Consider the following 21,715-nt stretch of genomic DNA (forward strand, 5'->3'; position numbering starts at 1 on the left):
ATACTTCTTTACAATACTTACAGTATCAGAGTTATTTGACCCCATGTGAATAACACTCCTTTCATACATTTTGTTTGATACTTTGATGGTGTACGTCGGCTTGTGTCTGAATCCAGACCATGCTTTGTTCAGTCTGATGAAATATGCACATGATATCTGAGATCACCCGAAGGATTCGGATACTCATCTCACAGACACATATGACAATTCCCGTAGGTGCTTAGATATAGACGCTTCATATGAAATGTTGAGTCTTGACAGATGTAAATGGAGTTTTGTCAGTGGACAAGTAACTGAGACCATTGGAAAATAATTTAAGTATTTTTATACATACAAAATAAAAGTTGAATGCTAAACTATTTGACTTTGTGAAGTTATAAGAGGATAAGAGAGTTATGGTGATATATACATATTTATTATCCATACAGTGAAATATAACCAAGTATATAAAATCATATATTGCCCAGGTGTAATAAACCCTAAACCCTAATGGTCAGTTATCTGACCATCACCTCCATGACCACATTGGAATGTGGAACTACTTTCTTCATTCATTGTTTTACTACAAATTTACTACGAATGTTCAGTCTCGCTACTACGAGAACAAACCAATGAATTGCTATCAAATACAACACGTTACAAACATACAATTTATCACTAACCCTGTTTATTGATATGAGATTTCATGATCAAGAAAAGGGGAAAATAGAGTCGGCTCGAAAATGACAAGAGGAGTACACATGACTGGTGACAAACGGCTAACTAATCACAATGCCCGCAGACATTTGATTCAGAAGTTGCAGGGCAATAACGTAGCTCCAACGGAAAATCATGAAAGTGTCTGGACATAAAAATGTACAGTGTGTGAACAATTTTTCACTCCTTTCTGATGCACAACACATGGAAGTGGGAAATCTGTTGTCTTCAACCCGAAGCCTGGCATGCTTCCATGCTCGCTTCGCGCGTCTTCAATCGTTCCGTCATCTGAAGTTATCCAAAGTAAATCTACTTCCCAATGCATGTCGTACACAAACACAAGCAAAGTCTTGTCTAGTGACGATGTTTACACTATTTTCGGAGGTCCATTATACGTAGGGACATTCCACATCAATATTGGCAAGTCTTCTATGGCACTGAGTGAAACCGAGCCCGTTACAAAACGTCGCCGTGTTGCTCACTCTCGTCTCAGTGACGCTTCTCACGACGAATAACTTTCTCATTAACAATGTTTCCAGTTATACAATTCTTACAGATACTTAAGATGATAAAGATTAAATTTCAATTCAAAATGTGTTTGTATTTTTGTCTTCGTGCAAGAGTAGCTAGTCAGTATATCGCGCTCTTTACTTCCATAGTGCCATATCACTGTATTCTTAAGCGACCTTGACCTTTAAGTCAAGCGACAACAGCTGATTTCGGTTTACGTGGTCTTTGTTGTTTAGAAATAAAAAGTTAGATACAAATGCATAATAAAGAAATTAACACACTCGCGAGGGTGTCATATTGTTTTTACGAAACTCGTGTCGGAAAAATCCATATTTCTGAAACTCGTTTCTGTAAACAATATGACACACTCGCGAGTGTATTAATCTCTATGTAACCCTGCAAGGTCAAACCTGAGTAACTCTTCTTGCTGGTTGAATGAACGTTCGTGTCAAGGTCACCGCTTGCTGTCATATATGGGTGGAACCTCTGTGATATCTGACACCCACGTTATCAAACCATGCATGAGCATGACGTTTTCGGGCAGGAATTTGCTGTCAATCTTTGCTGGTTATGATATCTGTGATTGGCGCGCACTTTGAGCACTCCATCGACACGAACGTCCCTCCCTAGTATGACAGAAACAGCTTGCCGAGTTGTAGCTAGTTGTCATTTCGACGTAAGTCAGATTGTTCATAGCTATGAAATAAGCATACAGCAAAGGGCGCACTAATTCTCCCTTGTCATAAACATTTTGAGTAAATCTTCTGCAAGTGATTACACAATGTCATTTTGAAAGTGGTCAAATGAAACTTATTTAATATATTTGGATTATACTTTCTTAGTAAAGTGCAGATTCTAGTACTTGTATTTGGTTGAGTCCCAACCGGGATTCGAATCCCAAACCTTCAGAGCCACCCTTTTAATCAACAACACACAATATCAGCTGCATAACCCGCTCAGCCACCGCGACTTCGACGAAAAATGGAAGTGGGACAACTGGTAGTCCAGACTACGGACTCGGATGGGCGTAAATTGTCCCGGCTGCCATAGCTACGATTACACGATGCAATAATTAGAAAGCGGTCAAATGCAATATATGCCATATTTGTGATAATACTTTCTTGGTAAAATTTGGTGTGGGTCCGAATCTCCACCAAACAAAACAACTAGAATCTGCACCTTACTGAGAAAGTGTAATCCCAAATATTACATATGTTTCACCAAGTGACCTTTACACACATACTCACACAAACGCATACAACAAAACTAGCAACAAAAATAAAGTTTAACAAACAACAAGAAGACAAAAACGCAAACATATACATGTAAATGAAATGTCTTATGACCGTCAATAGCGCCCTAAACAAACAAGACACAGGAAATCATTAGGAAACGTGTGTTGCGTCCGAGGAGTGATGCTGTACATACATGTTTACTTTCTATATTGTGTTCACATGCACTAGGTTCTCATTGGAAGGACACGCTGTTCATATTTCGCTAAAAATCACGATCAGTAACTGTAAAAAAGGATGCACAATTCGCTTAAAGTTTATGATTCTTGAGAAATATCTGTCAGTCGCTCAATTTCGGATCAATCTTCCACTGAAAACAGACTTTGACATATTCAGTGAATACAAAGATATGAAATATGATTTAGGATCGAAACAATACTCAGTGGGTACCACTTATTAAGATTACCATATTATTAAAATGATATTCAACAAGGTGTACCTAAACATGCATTACAAGGTAGTGTTTACATTGTCTTAATGCTTTGTACCACCAATTATGATTACGATATGAAGATAACAGTACGAGGTGTATCTAAATATGTCTCGTTATCACAGTCTACACAAAAGTCATAATCGTTCTTTTCAAGGGCCTTTGCTCCCAAAAGCTTCGTAAGCTTTCTTAACATGGTTGTTCGAATCCCGCTCATCGATCCGTTTTCGTAATTCATCTATCTCCCGCTGCATGTTCGCATACTGATTCACGAATCCAAACGAACGAGCGAAGACACAGAAGAAGATTGTCCCTATCAGGCAAGTGATGAAGAGAATGATTCCAAGGCAGATCACTGTGATTCCAAGGCCGACTCTGACTGTCATGTATGGCTCACATTTGGAAGCCGCGACCTGATTGGTTGAAATACATTCACCAACTGCCCACCCCGTGGTCGCGAATTGGAGTGAGGCGAAGGTCAGGCATAATATGTTCATGACGTAGTTCACCATAACCTGAAAAAGGCGTTGAAATGATTCTTGATGTCTGAATCACACATAGAATATTAGACAATGAAGAATACTTCACATCGATACACTTTAAAATTTCTGCTAATTTTTATGATGAATGGGTGGACAAGGGGTGGAACCTGTGAAATTGTCCGAAACATATGTGAATTCCTGCGCTCAAAATCAACATTCTGGTTTATCGATGTATGCATGGCGCGCATGGAGGTGCTATCCTAAAGCGTTCGCTCATCACGCCGAAACCCGGGTTCGAATGCCCACATGGGTACAATGCGTAAAGCCCATTTCTTAATAAGGATCGGTTAAGGCAACTTGAATACGATGATGTCAACCAAGATAGCGAGCCTGACCACCCGATCCTGCTTGTCACATGTGCGACAAAGATGGTTTGCTGAAGACCAGTTCCAAAGCCGGATCTCCGCGGTTCTTACATGACCTGATAATCCAGTAATACTGCCCACAGCGGCGTCAAAGACATTTATCGCGGGGGAGCTTCAAGTTATTTTATGCCTCTTCAATCAATTTGTAACAAACTGATGAAGGGCGCTAAAACAAACCAGGTGTAATGCATTGAAAACAGCAACATCAGTGTCCACGGGGTTGGGGGCAGCAACATTCCATCTATATGGCGACGGTCTTAAATAATCGAGACCAGATAATCCAGTGATTGACACCATGAACAACCGTCTACGCATTTGGGATGATATCACATGTGAAAAACATGTCAGCGAACCTAACCACCCGATCCTATCAGCCACGTCTTCCGACAAGCATGGGTTACCGATCAGATCCGGATCTTGGTGGGTTTATTTCACTTTTATTGACATCATATGACGGTTACTGGATTGTCCTCATTAATAAACGGAAGGAAATAAATAGAAAAGAATGTAAATCAACTCCTGGTGCATACTTACGTGTTTTTTCACTAGAATTTCCCCATTTTCCAGAACGACACTGTTGGTAGCTTTTATGCCAGATAAACTTCCAATGAGGACCTAGAGAAAAGACGAATCATTTTTATTGAAGGCCTAGGATAACGACCGACCTTTTCAAGCTGGTATTGTTGACTGGTTGACTGGTTTGTTGTTTAATACCGTTCTCAGCAATATTACCGCTGTATATCGGCGGTCTGGAGTCTGGTTCAAACAATCCAGTGATCAACAGCATGAGCATTAATCTACGCCTTTCAAGTATAGCATCATTCGATTATACACAGCTGTCACCAACCTACGTAATAATAAATATCATACAATTTCATCTGGAAATATCAGAATGAGGAAAGAAATTAAATTTCAAAGGAGGAGTTGAAAAAGTTTTCATGCACGAGGCTGTTGAGTAGCCTAGTGGTTAAAGCGTTTGCTCTTCAGGGTTTGATTCACCACGAGAGAAATGTGTGAGGTCCATTTCTGGTGTTCCCCGCCGTGATATTGGAATATCGGTGAACGCGGCGTAAAACTAAACTCACTCACTCACTTTGATGCACACGTATATTTACATGTAATATAATAATGCCTTTTTTGTTCAGATATTCTCTGTCTGATCTTGTAAGTGTGTAGGGGTTCTCTAGACAGGTGTTTGAGTGGTGTGACATTTTACTTACTAATATCCCCGTGACGACAGCGTATCCATTTATCTGAGGGTAGTTCGGATTTGTAAAAGCCACACCCAGTGAAGCTACTCCGACCAGTATGCAAGGCACGCTGGTGAAAAACTGAACAAACGACAACCTTCGCAGATGTCGCGCCCCCTTGTCGCGGAAGTCCTTGCCGTCGGGGGTGTTACACGCTGAAAAATGACAATCAGGAGGTGGGCCGTATTGTTTTGTACCAACAATGATATATATTATAAGTTGTTCACTGGTCATGATTGGGACTTGGGTTGATGTACACTCTATGGACCATAAATACACGTGGAGGGTACATAAACCATGGGCCCCGATGGACCAGTGAAGAACGTATCTATCTAACCGCACACCTACTTGATTTAGAACTGATTGACGTACGAGTATAATATGGGATACTAAATGAAATAGGTTTATAATTAGGGATACTGAAGTTTGCAAATGAGCCGATGACAACAATGGGTAGATTTTCAGATGAGACAGAATCTAACAAGAAAATAAAAGCTATCTCCCAACACATTGGTAATTGTCGTACAACATATGCGTATCAATTATTCGAGATAAAGAATTACTGGCGCGAGGTACCAAATGAAATTCCACAATTCGGCACTCTCAGCGTATAACACAGAAATGTCAGTCGCTTGTAAGCGAGGATGCATTGAAAATAATAAAAGAGAGTTCAACCGATCAGAAAATGACATTTACGTGTGAGGTAAGATAAACATGGCTCTATCTGAGCTCCACAAAGCGTTTGTAGCGCTGCGACATTATTAAAGCTATGACAAACTATGGAGCTATATAGTTTTTTTTCGTACTTTCTATCCACAGTTGGAATAGGGAATGCATTTCTAGTTGAAGTGAGAAGAAGCGTGTCACTGAATTCTTTTAACAGCAAAAAAAACCAACAAAAAACAAAAAGCAACCCCCCCACCCCCCACCCCCCCAAAAAAAACAAAAAACAAAAACCTGCTCCGCAATACTTTGATGTTGGATTTTGGACCAATAATCACTACTATCACCCTTACAAAACTACGTTACATGTGTAGTCAACGATCTATTCCGTGCCGGTATAATAGATAATCCAAAATGTTCTTGTGGATATGTTTGTGAAAATTTTTATCATTAATTTACCTATTTGACTGCCAATTACATGCTCAGCAGAGATCTTCAATGATGACTAATTTACGCATTGTTGCCAATGTTTACATACACTCTGAGCATCTATTACATGGCAATGCAGATCTTACTGTTCATATAAATCAAGACATACTTACAATTGTTCATATATAAGTCAGTCAAAATGATTTTCTCAATTATTGTAATTTTTGCACTCTTTCCCATCTTTCTGTTCGTGTCTGTCCATCTTGCATAATGAATGTACTTAATATTATGTAACTGTTACAAGTTGTAAGTTGTATAACTTGTACCCTATCCTTTTCTAATGAATAAAATATGCTTAAAACTAAAACTATATACTGTAAAATCATTTATTTTCGCGCGGCTTAATTTTCGCGGAAACAGAAAATTTGACTAATTCGCGCGGTTTAATTTTCGCGCATCATCAAAGTACAGAAATCACGAGAGTATAACACAGGTAACTGTAAACTGTAAAGAAAACACTGACCCTAGCTGTCGTCCTGTCACCTGCCTAATTAGCTGGGGAAACATGGGCCTTCCGCTACATTGAGACACGCAATGGAGCACTGAAGAATCCATGTTGAGATTTGCGTAAGAAATCATTGACCTATGTGACCTCGACCCGTGACGCGCTCGGCCAATCAGCTACTCAGAAAGCTCTGTGCACGTGTACCAGTATTGTCAAACCACTACATGCGCAATGGATTATCCAGACCTACGACAACATATCCAAGAGGAAGGATTTAATCCAAAGCGGATTTCGCCAAGCTGGACTTTCGGACTAATTCACTAGTAGCAGGTGACCTAACATTTTTAATTTAGTAAAGTCGTGTGTATCGTGTCAATCAGAGACACTGAAAATGACGTGTTGAATCAACTATTTAATTTGTTTTTATGTATCTTTTTGTTTCACTGAGTCATGAATGAATGAAGTGTACTTGTAGTCAAATTACTAGCAATACAAAACTAAAACTCAAAGCTCTTTGTTTGTTTTTATTTCCACAATTTATCATAATTATTCGCGGAGGTTTGATTTTCGCGGATAATTTTTTTGCGCGAAAAGCGCGAAAATTAAACCCCCGCGAATAATAATGATTTTACAGTAGTTGGGACAGGTCGTAATGTTAGGAATACTTTGCGGTCAGGGCTGTGGCCTGTTGTGTCCTGGAGGTGATACAAATAAATACAAATTGTAAACCAAAAGTGAATGTGTTCTGTAATCTGATTGACTGAAAAACATGATTAAATGGTATTCGATTCCCGGAATCTGCAAGACTAATCGCTGCGTATTGACACATAGCAACATCGCAAACAATTATTTTGTTGTGCCATCAACAGTGGTGATGTCATTCAAATTATATTGTGACCAATTGACCAATTTTCGGGTGTTACTGAAATTGGCCAACACATGATGTTTATCTCGTCATGCGAGCCCGAATCTAGACGTCGACTCTAGATGTGATAAGCACTTTTACTACAGTCACTGTCAGACGTGGTACTACCATGGGACATGTTATCTCCTCACTACCCAGAAAAAGAGATATCAATGCGTAGTTAGAAAGGAAACGACAAGTACAAGTAACATGATGTCTAAAGCAGTCATCACAGATTCGGTCAACCATTCATGGAATACCGATGGCTGGTGCGTGTATTCATATGTCGTGTCTACAGAAAAACATCAGGTGTGCAGTGTTAACCTCTTATTGCGGTTCATGGGATTATTTTGATCTCCATGTAAGGCGTTTTCCCGGTACAGAACTGTAGCAGTTCCATCATATGTGTCTGTCTGTCTCTCCGTCTGTCCGTCTGTCTGCCTGCCTGCCTGCCCACCCACCCGTCCGTCCGCCCGCCTACCTGTCTGTCTGTCTGTCTGTCTGTTTATAACATTTGTCTCACCTGTGCTTCTGGTTGGAACAATAACAAATTGCGGTGAAATTACTTTATCCTAGAAGTGGCACAGGCATTGTCCTACTTTCGTAAACAATATCAATTATGTCACGAATTCTAAAACCTGTACCGGTTTGGGTGAATATCTATGTGAAGGTGCAGCTACTTGCTGGAAGGTATTTCTACTTACTGGCACCGGTATAGCAGACACAGCCGACGTCGTCCATGGCTGGTTGTGCAGGTACACAGCTGAGCAGAGATGTGACCTCGACACAGGTATCTGTGAACTGGAAACACGAGATCGTGTCACTGGAGATATCACAGGGTCAGATTACAGTGTTTACACATGAGGTAGTGACGCAGAGCTTAATATAATACCAGTAATGTCAGCTGCCCAGCACCTGACTGATAATGTCTGTAGGAGGTAGACAGTTTTATTACTAACTTGTAATGCTCTATACAATATCTCTTCTTCCGACTGTTAAACGGTATTTATTTCTGTAACAGGTCATTTTCCTCATTCTTAGCTCTCAGAATCCTTGTTGTCATTAGTGGGTGAGTTTAGTTACAAGCCACTTCTAGCAATATTCCATGAATATCACGGCGGGGGACACCAGAAACAGACTTCACGCAGGGTACCCTTTTGGGGAATCGAACCCGAGTTTCTGCGTGGCGAGCGAATGCTTTAACCACTGGACTATCCCACCGCCCATTGTTGTCATTAAGAGAAATCAGGAGACCTTTTCTTCATTACATTGAATGTATATCTAAAACTATCGTCAGTATGTCGAACGCCGCCTAAAATGAGGTTACATGTTACACAGCGGGTTGTGATATTGTCATTTGTATGTAGAAGCAGGCAGCGCGTTTGATTTTCAGAATGCATACATATGTCAATCCATAACATAATAATTTTTTTTGATATGATGTTCCTTTCTTTATACGGGTAAAGTGTTAATTCTCTACGATTTTATTAAGTGCATTGATTTGTGAAGCAGCAGTCAATTCCGTGTGGGAACGTCGTTGAACGGTGTTATTCCCTTCATTGTTTCATGCATGCTGGACCCCACGGACATAAACCCTTATGATCAGGGTATGCTGCCTGCTGGTAGACGACAGCGTCACGGAGTCATGCCGTCACTTACACATGATGTCGGTTAATACATGTTATCATTTGTTTACGTTGGAGGCTTAAGGTCAATGTCATATGGATCAGATTCACTCCACTTTATCAAATGTGACGTCACTGATAAGAAAGTTGAGCAAGCCGATGTATTTATCACCGGAATTTTGTGAAAGAGCCCCTCTGTATGGCCATATTAATGGAGTTGTCAAAATGATTTTCAAGCCACCGTGGATGCCGGTTTATTGTAGCCTCTGAACAAATGGCTTTGCTTCAAGCTGGAATGATTATTGCACCAACCCCTTGATCCCAGCCTGCTCATTCCGTTTGAGGTTTACATATTACGAAACAAAGTGCATGTCATAAAAACCGTCGCCTCAACATCCCGACTTCTGTCAGCCACGGCACTGACCTAGGTGACCTAACTCGAATATCGTTTTTCGCGTCCCTAAATATTTTTGTAATCAAAGAACAGAACAGTATTTCGGCATGTTCGCACCACGGTCAACCTAATGTGTAATTGAGCTGCATTGAAAGCTGACTTCCGGTAATGCGCTGTTAAGGCTAGTATATGTACGCCATCTAGCGAGAAATTTCGGAAGGCGTCTCCTGTTTCCGTGTTCTCGCCGTTTTGAACCAGAATGGCTCATCTACACTTGTACTTTCTGATGTGCTTCTTAGCTCCAACTCTGACATACGGACAAGAAAGCATAACTGCTGTGATAAACCACGTTAAAGTCTTACAGAAGGATATCAGCCAACTGAAAGAGGAAGTTCCGCGGTTTGAGACACGAGTGCTCACCAAGATGGGGATGCTGGAGTTGATACTACGTGCTGACGTGATGGAGAAGATAGTACCGTCGTATATACAGGGTCTGGTCGAACAGTCCTTTAAGCACATGCTCAGTGAGCAGTCTTTTGATGCAATGGTGCAAAACTACATGTACTCACAGGTAAAGCATTTGAAGCAAGCATATCAAGTGTTGAAGACTCAAGTGCAAAGTCTCAGTAGGCATATGAGACAAAATAAGATAACGAAGACCATACCAGGTCAAACTTTAAAATGTGACTGTCTGAAATCTGAAAGGAAGATAAACATACATTATTCTGATATCCCCGGAGTGATGAACGGTTCTGAACAGACTGAGACAGGCATATTAGTGAGGAATCTCCAGACAATGATTACTACCACTCGAAGCCACGTAAGACACGTGGGTCTTGAAGTCAAGTCCTTGAGTGCACGGGTGTCTCTGCTGAACCAAACATGTGAGAAGGCGTTACTGGAAAGTCATGCCATCAAATCGACTGTAGATTCCCTAGGAGTGAAGACGGATCAGGAACAGATAAGAGGTTTAGAAGGACAGTGTAGGAAACTGAAGGACTGTTTGTCACAGAGTGACGACAGTCTTATCGGGAACACTGGGGACGTGACCATGGGAAGTACCACTGCAGTGAACGTGACCAAATTGGAAACAAGTCCTCGGGGCTTTACTGCCTCGCCTGGGACATCAGTTGCGGCCATAACAGCAACTACACCAGTAAGTACGTTAGCAACTGCATCCAAAGCCACCACACAATCTGCAAGGTCCCATGTAGGTGAAATGACGAGGATATTAGTTGTGAAACTCGAGTCATTTACCGCTCAAAACCCTCACCAGATAGACATTCATAACAACGCTATGACAGTGTACGGTTCCTTGCATGTTTCACATATTTCATCTGTAACGTTTGATCCGAGATCAAGGAGACTAATTTTCTGCAGACATTTACCAAAGGTCATACTGTCTTCTAAGTTGGATTCCTCACATGTTCGACGACTACGTAAAGGTGTCGTTTCACTTGGAATGGCTGTTGACGTTGAAAGACGTTTGGTATTCCTCACGACCTTCATCCCTCGGCGTACAGTCAGTCGTATGTCAACTAGAGGGAAACACTTCCAGGGCATTGTAGACCTATCAGGGCATGGGTCGTATAACCCATACAACATAGCCCTGGATACCAAAAAGAAGAAGATCTATTTCTGCAAAAACAGTGATGGTCTTTGGTCTGTGGATTATAATGGCAAGAATCTTTACAGGATGTTGAAGACAGGAAGCTCCAGTGCTGTTACACTTGACAGTGAACGTAACATTATGTACTTCAGTGATGCTGAAAAAGTGATGAAGTTATCTTTGTCAACGGGTAAAGTGACTGAGATCATGAGGCTAAGGGCGAGGATATGGAGTATGTGCTATGTTCATGACAGTTTATATGTTGCTGGATATGCAGAAGGGTTTATTGATGTCATATATTTGAGAAATAATGTACACTTTAGTCTGCAAAACATGAAACATCCCAAGAATATTGTATTGCCGTTACCCTGACAATAGATGGTTTGTTTGTTTGTTGACCCGTGAAGGTCCCGGGATAGAATAGGCCTTCAGCAATTCATGCTTGTCGTAAAAGGCGACTAACGGGATCGGGTGGTCAGACTCGCTGACTTGGTTGACACATGTCATCGGTTCCCAATTGTGCAAATCGATGCTCATGTTGTTAATCACTGGATTGCCTGGTCCAGTCTCGATTATGTACAGACCGCCGCCATATGGCTGGAATATTGCTGAGTGCGGCGTAAAACTAAACTCACTCACTCACCCATTGTTTGTTTGTTGTTTAACGTCGCTTTCAGCAATATTCAGCTATATGGCGGCAGTCCGTAACAAATCGAGCCTGGACCAGAAAATCCAATGATCAACATCATGAGCATCTTTCTACGTATTTGGAATACGGTGACATGTGTCAAGCAAGTTAGGGAGCCTGACAAGCGGATCACATTAGTCGCCTTTCAGGAGAAGCATGGGTTGCTGAAGATCAACTCTAACCCGGATGTATCAGCGGAAGATACGTTGGGAGAACTAATGGATTCGTATATTTGTTCAAATGAATGGTTACTGAAACGCTGTGTGATATCTGTGGGTATACGTTGGAACATGGAGGATCTTCTAGCTTCTAGTAAACGATTACGAATGGTTTGCATGACACCGCCCTCAAACCCAAGATATTGCACTTGCAATTTTCTGTGAATGTAGTTGTGTAGTGTGTGGTATTCTATATGGTGCCTGACAAACAAATACAGGTATTATATCTTGGTCAGCTCTTGAGGTCAGCCTTGGTCAACGTTGAGGATAACGTGTATTATAATCAGGACGTACATTCGAGTCCGTGATCATCCGATCGTCGCACGGCTAAGGGACGCAACCCTGCAGAGCAACTGGTGTCGTGATCGTAACTCATATCACCAATGAAAAAAAATGTAATGATTTTTGTATTAACCTGTGTGGAATGAAATAAATAATAAATAATTTTACGCAAATGGGTCTACGCATCATATGTGTGAAATCAATTTAGGTTAGGATAAAACGTGTCAATGCCAGCACTGATGTTGAGGTGCCATGTTTGTTATACGGGATTGTGATTTAGGAGGAAGAAATTTGGGATGAGCACTTTGAGAGGACGGTGTAAAATTACATTCCAACGCCAATGCTCGTTATCTCAAACTCCATAAAACTTTTCACGTTTCCTACAACAATTTGGTCGTGATATTGCTGGAATATTGCAAAAAGCGGCGTACAACCATACTCACTCTCTCACAACATGATGTAATATCATTCCTGAAACAATTATCTGTGAAATAGCTCTTCGATTGTCTCCAAGGTTCATCACGTTGAAGTATTGAGATTTCATTCCACTTCGTGCATGCATCAATGAACACCACAACATAATCTGAAAGTTTATTGCCTCCTTGAATAAATGGAACACCAAAACAGCATCAAGGCTGAAGCATCAGGGTTAACCGTGTTTCACTACACGTGGCTACTCCGTATTACATATAGACAAACATATCCCTGTTGAAGGATTGGGAATAGTTGATATGACGTGAGTGAGTATGTTTTTACGCCCGCTTTTAGCAATAATCAAGCAACATCACAACGGTGGACACCAGAAATAGTCTTCACACCTTGTAACCATGAAGGGAATCGAACTCGGGGTCTTCAGGAATGAACGTGAGGAACGAACACTTTAACCACTAGGCTACCCCACCACTCGCGTTGAAATGAAGGTCACATTGACTTAGACCTGACTGCACAACATATACATATGATGTAAGATGTCAAGAATGTGAGAGACTAAAACATTCTTATCTCTATTCCTGATGTGGATTCCTGCAAAGAAACAGCGTTTCCATTCAGGAGAGAGGCTTGTGTTTACACTTACGTATGCAATCATGAATTAAAGTTGCATGGTCCTCTACCTGAAGGGTCTTTATACACACATCATTTATTGAGTGGGTGAGTTTAGTTTACCGCCACATGTAGCATTATTACAGCAATAGCATGGCGGGGGACACTAGAAATGGAGTTCACACATTGTGCTCATGAGAGGAATAGAACGCGGGTCTCCGGCGGGTCGAACGAACGCCTTAACCACTGTGCTGCCCCACCCTACCAAAATATTGGTATGAACCAGGTGCGACAGTCAATCAAAGAGAAGCGCCGGGGCAAGATATTTTTCAACATAGTCCCCTTGTGAGTCAAGACACTTGATCTTTTCTGCCAGTCGCTGATGCCATCTCTGTAGAAAGCGCCATTTTGGTCCTCAAACCAAGCCTCAGTAGCAGCAATAAGCTCATTATCATCCTGAAATCTACGACCACGCAAGTGTTTCTTGAGATTTGGGAACAGATGTAATCACTTGGTGCCAGGTCTGGAGAGTAGGGGGGATGCGTTCCTGGACAGCAGCGGCTGCAACGCGAGAGGTGTGTACTGGAGCATTGTCTTGATGTAGAAGAATACCACGTCTGATCTTGCCCCGGCGCTTCTCCTTGATTGACTGTCGCACTTGTCTCAACAAGTTAGCGTAATATTCCCCATTCATTGTTCTTCCTTTTGGTAAGTAATCTATGTGGATGACGCCTTTGCTATCCCAGAAGACTGTCGCCATTACCTTCTGCACTGATCTGGAGGCTTTGAGCTTTTTGGTCCTGGGAGAAGTGACATTCCGCGGCTTCTTGTTAGCTCTCAGGACCATAGGGGTGGATCCAGGTTTCATTACAGGTTACTAGCCTAAAGTGAAAATCTTCTGGATTCTTGTTGTATCTGGTTAGCATGGAGTTGATTATGGTGACCCTCGTTTGCTTCATTTCATCTGTAAGCATTCTTGGCACCCATCTTGCGCATACCTTAGACATGACGAGATGTTCATGAAGAATTGTCTCGACGGATCCATGTGAAATGCCTGTGGTCTCCTCTAACTCGTGGAGTGTGATTCGACGATTTTCCAGCACAAGGCTATGCACTCTGTCAATGTTTTCCTGTCTAGTACTTGTTGTTGGGCGACCTGGACGGGGGTCATCTTCAAGACTCTCTCTACCATGCTTAAATTCATTGACCCATCGTTTGATGGTAGCAGATGAAGGGGAAGACTTCCCATAAACTGCTGAAAGCCTTTCTTCAATGTTCTTCGCCGAGTTTCCTTCAAGAAGTAAAAACTTAATTACTGCTCTATACTCAATTTTATTCATTTTCACTGCCGTGAGGGGGTTCTCTTTCTGTCAATGTGAGCTGTTCAATAACTTCTGAGAGTAGGATACCAAAACTTTTATATCACATCAGCAACACCCCAAGGTTCAATGTCATACCATAGGCTGTGACACCTGTGTATGAAAAATGCTCAAGGCTCAAAACTTATTGACATCCCCTCGTACATTAATTGCCCTCGAATAAGGACGACATACTCAGTAGTGAAGGTCGGTTCAAATACGTTCCTTTTCCTCCATCATGTTTTTCACAAATGACGGGGTTGTTACTGTCTTGAATTTTAAACGCATTCTTTCATTGGTTAAACGCCAAAATGAATTCTACGTACTATGCTAAAGTAAAAGTTTAAAAATCATAGAATCGTCCCTAAACATTGTCTCTATGATGAAGCGAGTTTTGTGCAGGTGGATCATACGAATGTTTTCGTAACAAACGTAACTACCAAATTCAAAATGGATGGACCATGGTGAACCGGGAATCGAACCTACAATCACAGGTTTCTTATGTGGCGAAGGGACGCAACTCTGAACAGCAAATCACGGCGCCCTAGGCGACTTTTCCGCCTGGCCTGACAAGCAACACTCGGTGAATATGAGATGTGTTCTATTGCTTCACGGCCTTTATTCTAAATATTGGATTCGAACGCCAAACCTACTGACCAGTGCCATCCATTCCGGATTATAAGAAACAGTTTTCGATGCACGGTTTACACAATGAAATGGGTTTGCAAATGATGGACAATGCACAGTTTCAATAACGTAAGGTTTAAATGTTGTGAGTGTTTGACACATGTGACACTGGAACATTGACAGGATATCTTACATATCTAGCCCATCGCTCCACATAAAGTATGCTCCTACTGACATTGGATAAGGAAGAATGGACAGTGTGAAGTGATAATGTTAAGAGTCTGCAGAAACTCTTCTGGTCGCTTTGATGGATCTTTTATAGATCAAAACCGTGTGTTAACAGTTGACTCGTGCTGGGTCTTGCTGTCGTTTAGCATTGCTGTTTCGTGTTCAATACGATCCTGGCCATCCATGAATGCAAACACTCGCTTGTAAGAACAGAGGAACGTTGAGCCAACGACACTTGTGATGAACAGAACCAGACCGAGGATGATCGCAATCAAACCAAGGCTTGCATTGGCTGTTCCGTATGGCTGGCATTTGTAAGATGTATCCAGATTGGTGGAGAAGCATTCACTAACGGCCCAACCATTAAAGATGATTTGTAGCACGGACAAGGAGATGCACGTAATGCAGAGTGTGAAGTGAATGGTGATCTGAAATTATTACGTGAATGATTGAGCTATTAAGTTCTTCCTTCAGAGTATATATACAGACCCGTACAAAAGTATTCGGACGCTAATTAATTAACTATTGTAAAATTTGAGAGACAAATTTGTAATAATCTCTGCTATGAGCGCATAATTTTAGTTCTATTTCCGTCCACTATTTAGCTAATGACGTCACATTTACCGGCTTACATAGATCTATGGTTCCACAATTCACAACATCATATGCCACCATGTTAAAGGAGTTCTAGAGAGTTTGCATTTGTTGATCAGTCTAAGTAAACTTATCCTCAGTACTTTTCGTTACACTTCACTACTGAGTCGAACCAAACCTTATAGGAGGTCGCGTCAGGTAACCTTTGAGATTGACCAATCAGAGCAAAGCTTACCAAATCGCGAAAGTGGACATTCGCACATACCTTTTCGAACTTTTTATCTCGAAAAGGTTCGTACCCGAACGATTCCGAATGCTGTTTAGCGTACGCTCGCTTTCAGGTGATGCACACAGCGTACGTACAACCATGACATCGGTGAGTAAACAGTCACTGAAAATTTTGTTTTTGGCAATATTCAAGGATGTCATCTTGCGGAAATATTAGCTAATGGTAACCATGTCAACAGAAACCCCAAAGCGTATATATAGCAGGTCAAATAACTGTGTTATATGCGGATTTTTGTTTGTGGAGAGAAAACAAGTCCGGTCAGTGGTTGTGGTGATGTACTAACCCGACTGGATTTTTACAAGTTACGGGCTTACGTGTCACTGCGAATACCTTCACCTGCCCCTGCCACACCCTCCCTCCACCTGCCCCTCCCTCCACCTGCAGCTGCCACACCCTCCCTCCACCTGCCCATGCCACACCATCCCTCCACCTGTCCCTGTCCCACTCTCCCTCCACCTGCTACCGCTACACCCACCTTGCACCTGCCCCTGCTACACCCACCATGCACCCGCCCCCGCTACGCCCTCCCTCCACCTGCCCATGCCACACCATCCCTCCACCTGTCCCTGCCCCACTCTCCCTCCACCTGCTCCTGCTACACCCACCCTCCACCTGCCCCTGCTACACCCACCATACACCCGCCCCTGCTACACCACCATGCACCCGCCCCTGCTACGCCCTCCCTCCACCTGCCCATGCCACACCATCCCTCCACCTGTCCCTGCCCCACTCTCCCTCCACCTGCTCCTGCTACACCCACCATACACCCGCCCCTGCTACACCCACTCTCCACCTGCCCCAGCTACACCCACCTTGCACCCGCCCCTGCTACACCCTCCCTCCTCTGCCCCCGCCACACCCTCCCTCCACCTGCCCCTGCCACACCCACCCTCCACCTGCCCCTGCTACACCCACCCTTCACCTGCCCCAGCTGCTACACCCACCATGCACCCGCTCCTATTGCACCCTCCCTCCACCTGTCCATGCCACACCACCCCTCCACCCGAACCAGCTACACCCTACCTCCACCTGCCCCTACTACACCCACCTTGCAGCTGCCCCTGCTACACCCTCCCACCACCTGCCCCTGCTACACCCACCATGCACCTGCCCCTGCCACACCCACCCTCCACCTGCCCCAGCTGCTACACCCACCATGCACCCGCTCCTGCTGCACCCTCCCTCTACCTGTCCATGGCACACCATCCCTCCACCCGCCCCTGCTACAACCTACCTTCACCTGCCCCTGCTACACCCACCTTGCACCTGCCCCTTCAACTTCATCCCTCCACCAGCCCCTGCTACACCCACCTTGCACCTGCCCAAGCTACACCATCCCTCTACCTGTCCCTGCCAGATCCTCCCTCCACCTGCCCCTGCTACATCCTCCCTACTCTGCCCCTGCCACACCATCCCTCCACCTTCCCCTGCTACACCCACCATGCACCTGCACCTGCTACGCCATCCCTCCGCCTGCCCCTGCTACACCCTCCCTCCACCTGCCCCTGCTACACCCTCCCTCCTCCTGTCCCTCTATATCCACCCTTGCACGTTTCACCTGTGACAAGATGACATCTATGTACAGTTTATATACAAGCTTTTCTTACATATGCCCGGACTCTCACGCCAACTTCCTCAACGACATCCTTCTCCGTTGCTCTCCTTCCGTAGACGCCGGCGATTAACACCTGGAAATGTTCACATTACCCCTATTAGACCCACGCTATACAGGGAAATGAGTTCCACTGCACTGACCTCAGTGTACGACAGTAGCACCCATGGAATTTAAATGCAAAGTTGAGTTACAGTATGTTACTGGAACCAAACCATCAAGTGACTGACATCAAGAGCATCGTCCTACCCAGGTAAGATACGACATGAACATCGACATCTCCTGAACAACTATGCTACCCCACCGCCCCTATAGAAATCAGGAATCAAGAACCATACATAACACTGTGTTAGGAGGCTGTTTGCTAAATAAAAGTTGCACTCACCAGAATGCCATTGACGATCGCATACCCGTTTATCTTAGGGTACGTCGGGTTGGTGACAGCCACGCCAATGGATATAATGCCGGTAATTATTGAGATCACACTGACGACGATCTGAACCCCGGACAGACGCAACAGGAACCGAGCCGCCTTCTTCCGAACATCCTTGGCGTCTCGTGAATCAGGAGCTGGTAGTGTGTAACAGCAAACCATTTAAGTAATTTATTGAATTTTCAGAGATATGCTACATTAAATGATGCTACTTTAAATGTTCACAGATCTAGTCCTTAGCGTATTAAATATTGCGTACTATCCGTAGCATATCAACTACGTACTATTAATTGTATCGTATGAACTACGTACTATCGTGTGAATTACATGCTACAATGCACGAAGTATGTGTTATTCGTAGCATATGAATTACGTACTATCCGTAGCGTATGTACTCAATGCTATCCGTAGCGTATGAATTACGCACAATGCGTATCGTATGAATTACATGCTATCAGTAGCGTGTGAACTATGCGTTATTCGTAGCGTGTGTAATCTGTAGAGTATGAATTGTGTGCTATTCGTAGAGTGTGAACTACATGCTAGCAATCCGTACCGTGTGAACCAATCTGTAATCTGTAGGTTACGATCGATGTGTATAGAAACCGCTGTGTGGTGGAATAGACAATTAACTAATTTAGCGATGTATTGTGAAATACTTATGCATACATGTATATGAAAAGGAGTCATTGCTCATCAACTTATATAAAAATATAACTGACTAGGCTGAACATAACATAATTATATAAAGCAGATTCGAGACCAACGTCTGTTATTCAATAAAGCCAGAAAGCTCAATTTCACACAGGAAAATCCAGGTTACTTCAACCAAGAACAAAATTCTTCTTCTCTTTTCTTCAAATGGAGGTAAACATAACAAAACCACATCCTTGTGGCTATTCTATGGAAATGAAACCTTTTTTAACTCTGCTACAGCCGACAAAAATGATATATAAATTCCTTTTGAAAACTAATTCAGCTACTGATTCAGCAACTTCAGCTGCTCAAGTAATACCCCCAAATATACATTTCTAAATATTCTATAAAAGATTTAAAAAGGAAACTATTTATGTTTAGTGCAAATTACATCTTTAAATTTCCCCGACGTTGAAGAATCAAAGATGTGATTTCATACTTGAATCGATGATTAATGATAATAAATCTTTTGCAGGCAAATCAAATACAAAGTCAATACAAAATATCCAGTTTGGCTGTGAGAAACCTTTAAATGTATTGCACATAATTTCTACAAACCAATTCTCTCTCAGGATTCATAGCTACCTTCAACAGTAGAAACAAATATAACAGCATATGTGTTATCGGCAATCTGCTTTTAACACATTTATCTAATCTATCTAACTTGAACCAGGAAGACAGACGAGTTTGGATATGTACCTTCCTTGTATGATAAGTCATGAAATAGAAAAATACATTACGGCGCCAATATTCACAATAAAGAAATTGACATCCACACGTCTTGTTTTTCTGATACCCAAAAATATATTTGAGAGCCACCCTAGAAGATGGTGGTATAGAAATGACATGACTTTATGGTTGATCAGCTTCTTTGTTTTGACAATGGAGACGTTTAGTATAAATTTTCATACTGTAATAAGCTTGAAAACGATATCTGTACCGAAAGTGATGGTCGGTTGTTTATGTTCAACTCTATGCACGGTCATATGCACGTAATGCAGTGGCGAACTGTAATTGATCAGTTTACACAGCTCAGCGAACGGGGCTATCGCTGTGAGGAGTTTCCTATGTCAACAGGGCGGTTGGTAATCGGTCACTTATTTGTCAAACATCGTACGGAAATAAGAATCATATTTACCGGTGTTATTCGACCGGACGCAGCAACAGCTATTCTCCATACTTGGTAATTTCCGACAACGTTGGAAACGAGGTGATCAGATTTTCACGTCAAGTGTTCACATCCCACGTGAAACATAAGGTCATGTGACCCCCCACGTGACACTGTATCACCGCTGACGTCACTGATGTGGTTATTGTTATGTCCAGCAGCAGATACTGATACGTTCACGACGGCAGTCATTACTCGGGTGTCAGTTACCTTGTACGTGTCCGTAAGCAGTGTGAAATATCCACTGGTCCCGTAGCCCCTGACTAGAAAAAATCCAACTCTGGAGATTTACTGGCCCGACCGGCTAGTGAATTTTCATGGGGTCATTTTGTAAATAAACTTATATCACTCTCTCCGATTGTCTAGCAAAATTTTAAAACTATTTCGCACAGTCTTCTTTATCCATGAACCCCGATACACCACACCTCATCTCACACTTTACTTAGAAAATGAACGCCGCTTTCAGCAATATTCAATCAATATTATGGCGGGGGACACGAGAATTTGGCTGTTGACATTGCACACATGTGGGGAATGGAACTCGGGTCTTCAGTGCAGACGACTGAACCATTAGGCTACCCCTGAATTAATAATTGGTTATCAAAAGCCAAGACGCTTTTTCTGCGTCTCCAGTTAAATAAGTGCGAAGTGCTGTCTTTTTACGATTCGTCTGCTGTTTTACGGGGCAAGCTCCTTGACATTATGTTTCTGAGACAATCTATTTATAAGGCTAAATAAAAAATGTGAAACATTTCTCGGGCATCCACGCGTTACTTTATATCGTGCACGTAACAAATATTTATTGCCATTTTTGAAAACATAATTATGACTTAGCCGCGTCCCAATCGTCCATTTGTTCACTATAAGAATGAGCGTTTGTAAGAACGAGTGTGGCTGAATCTACAAATCATTAACACGTGCTAAACTTCCCAAGCTGTATTTCTGAGAGAAAAATAATGTGTTCCTCCCTCGTCACTTTTTTTATCAAGTATTAAAAGAAAGTCCTACCACCCTCGTCACTTATAAAGCAATATCTCAAATTTCATCCATGGAATAGTGAAATATCGACTGTTAATTTGTCTCCGAGGTTCTTCATTGAGGAGTTGTCAGTATTTCACTCCACTTCGTATATGAAGTAACGGACATCATTAACCCATGAGACCCGTGAAGTTCCGGGTTAGAGTAGACCTTCAGCAAGTTATGCTTGCTATAGAAAGCGACTATGTATGTCCTTAGGGGTGATTATCGGGACCGGAAGACAGGCTCG

The 21,715-nt window shown here is 42.5% G+C and overlaps 2 protein-coding genes across 2 annotated transcripts; both read right to left on the reverse strand.

Annotated features, from left to right (window-relative positions):
• Window positions 1–396: 396 nt before the first annotated feature.
• LOC137282409 (uncharacterized) lies at window positions 397–8,435 on the reverse strand. The gene is made up of 4 exons (XM_067814156.1): window positions 8,291–8,435; window positions 5,056–5,240; window positions 4,370–4,450; window positions 397–3,443 (listed from the first exon to the last, which is right to left on the reverse strand). Exons 1-4 carry the CDS (start codon window positions 8,325–8,327, stop codon window positions 3,081–3,083), a joined length of 666 nt encoding a protein of 221 aa, XP_067670257.1. The 5' UTR covers window positions 8,328–8,435; the 3' UTR covers window positions 397–3,080.
• Window positions 8,436–14,755: 6,320 nt separating this feature from the next.
• On the reverse strand, window positions 14,756–20,712 carry LOC137282410 (uncharacterized). Its single transcript, XM_067814157.1, has 4 exons — window positions 20,419–20,712; window positions 18,537–18,721; window positions 18,147–18,227; window positions 14,756–16,084 (listed from the first exon to the last, which is right to left on the reverse strand). Exons 1-4 carry the CDS (start codon window positions 20,456–20,458, stop codon window positions 15,752–15,754), a joined length of 639 nt encoding a protein of 212 aa, XP_067670258.1. The 5' UTR covers window positions 20,459–20,712; the 3' UTR covers window positions 14,756–15,751.
• Between the last annotated feature and the right edge of the window lie 1,003 nt (window positions 20,713–21,715).

The sequence above is a fragment of the Haliotis asinina genome, chromosome 4 (assembly GCF_037392515.1).
Source record: "Haliotis asinina isolate JCU_RB_2024 chromosome 4, JCU_Hal_asi_v2, whole genome shotgun sequence".
Classification (NCBI taxonomy): domain Eukaryota; kingdom Metazoa; phylum Mollusca; class Gastropoda; order Lepetellida; family Haliotidae; genus Haliotis; species Haliotis asinina.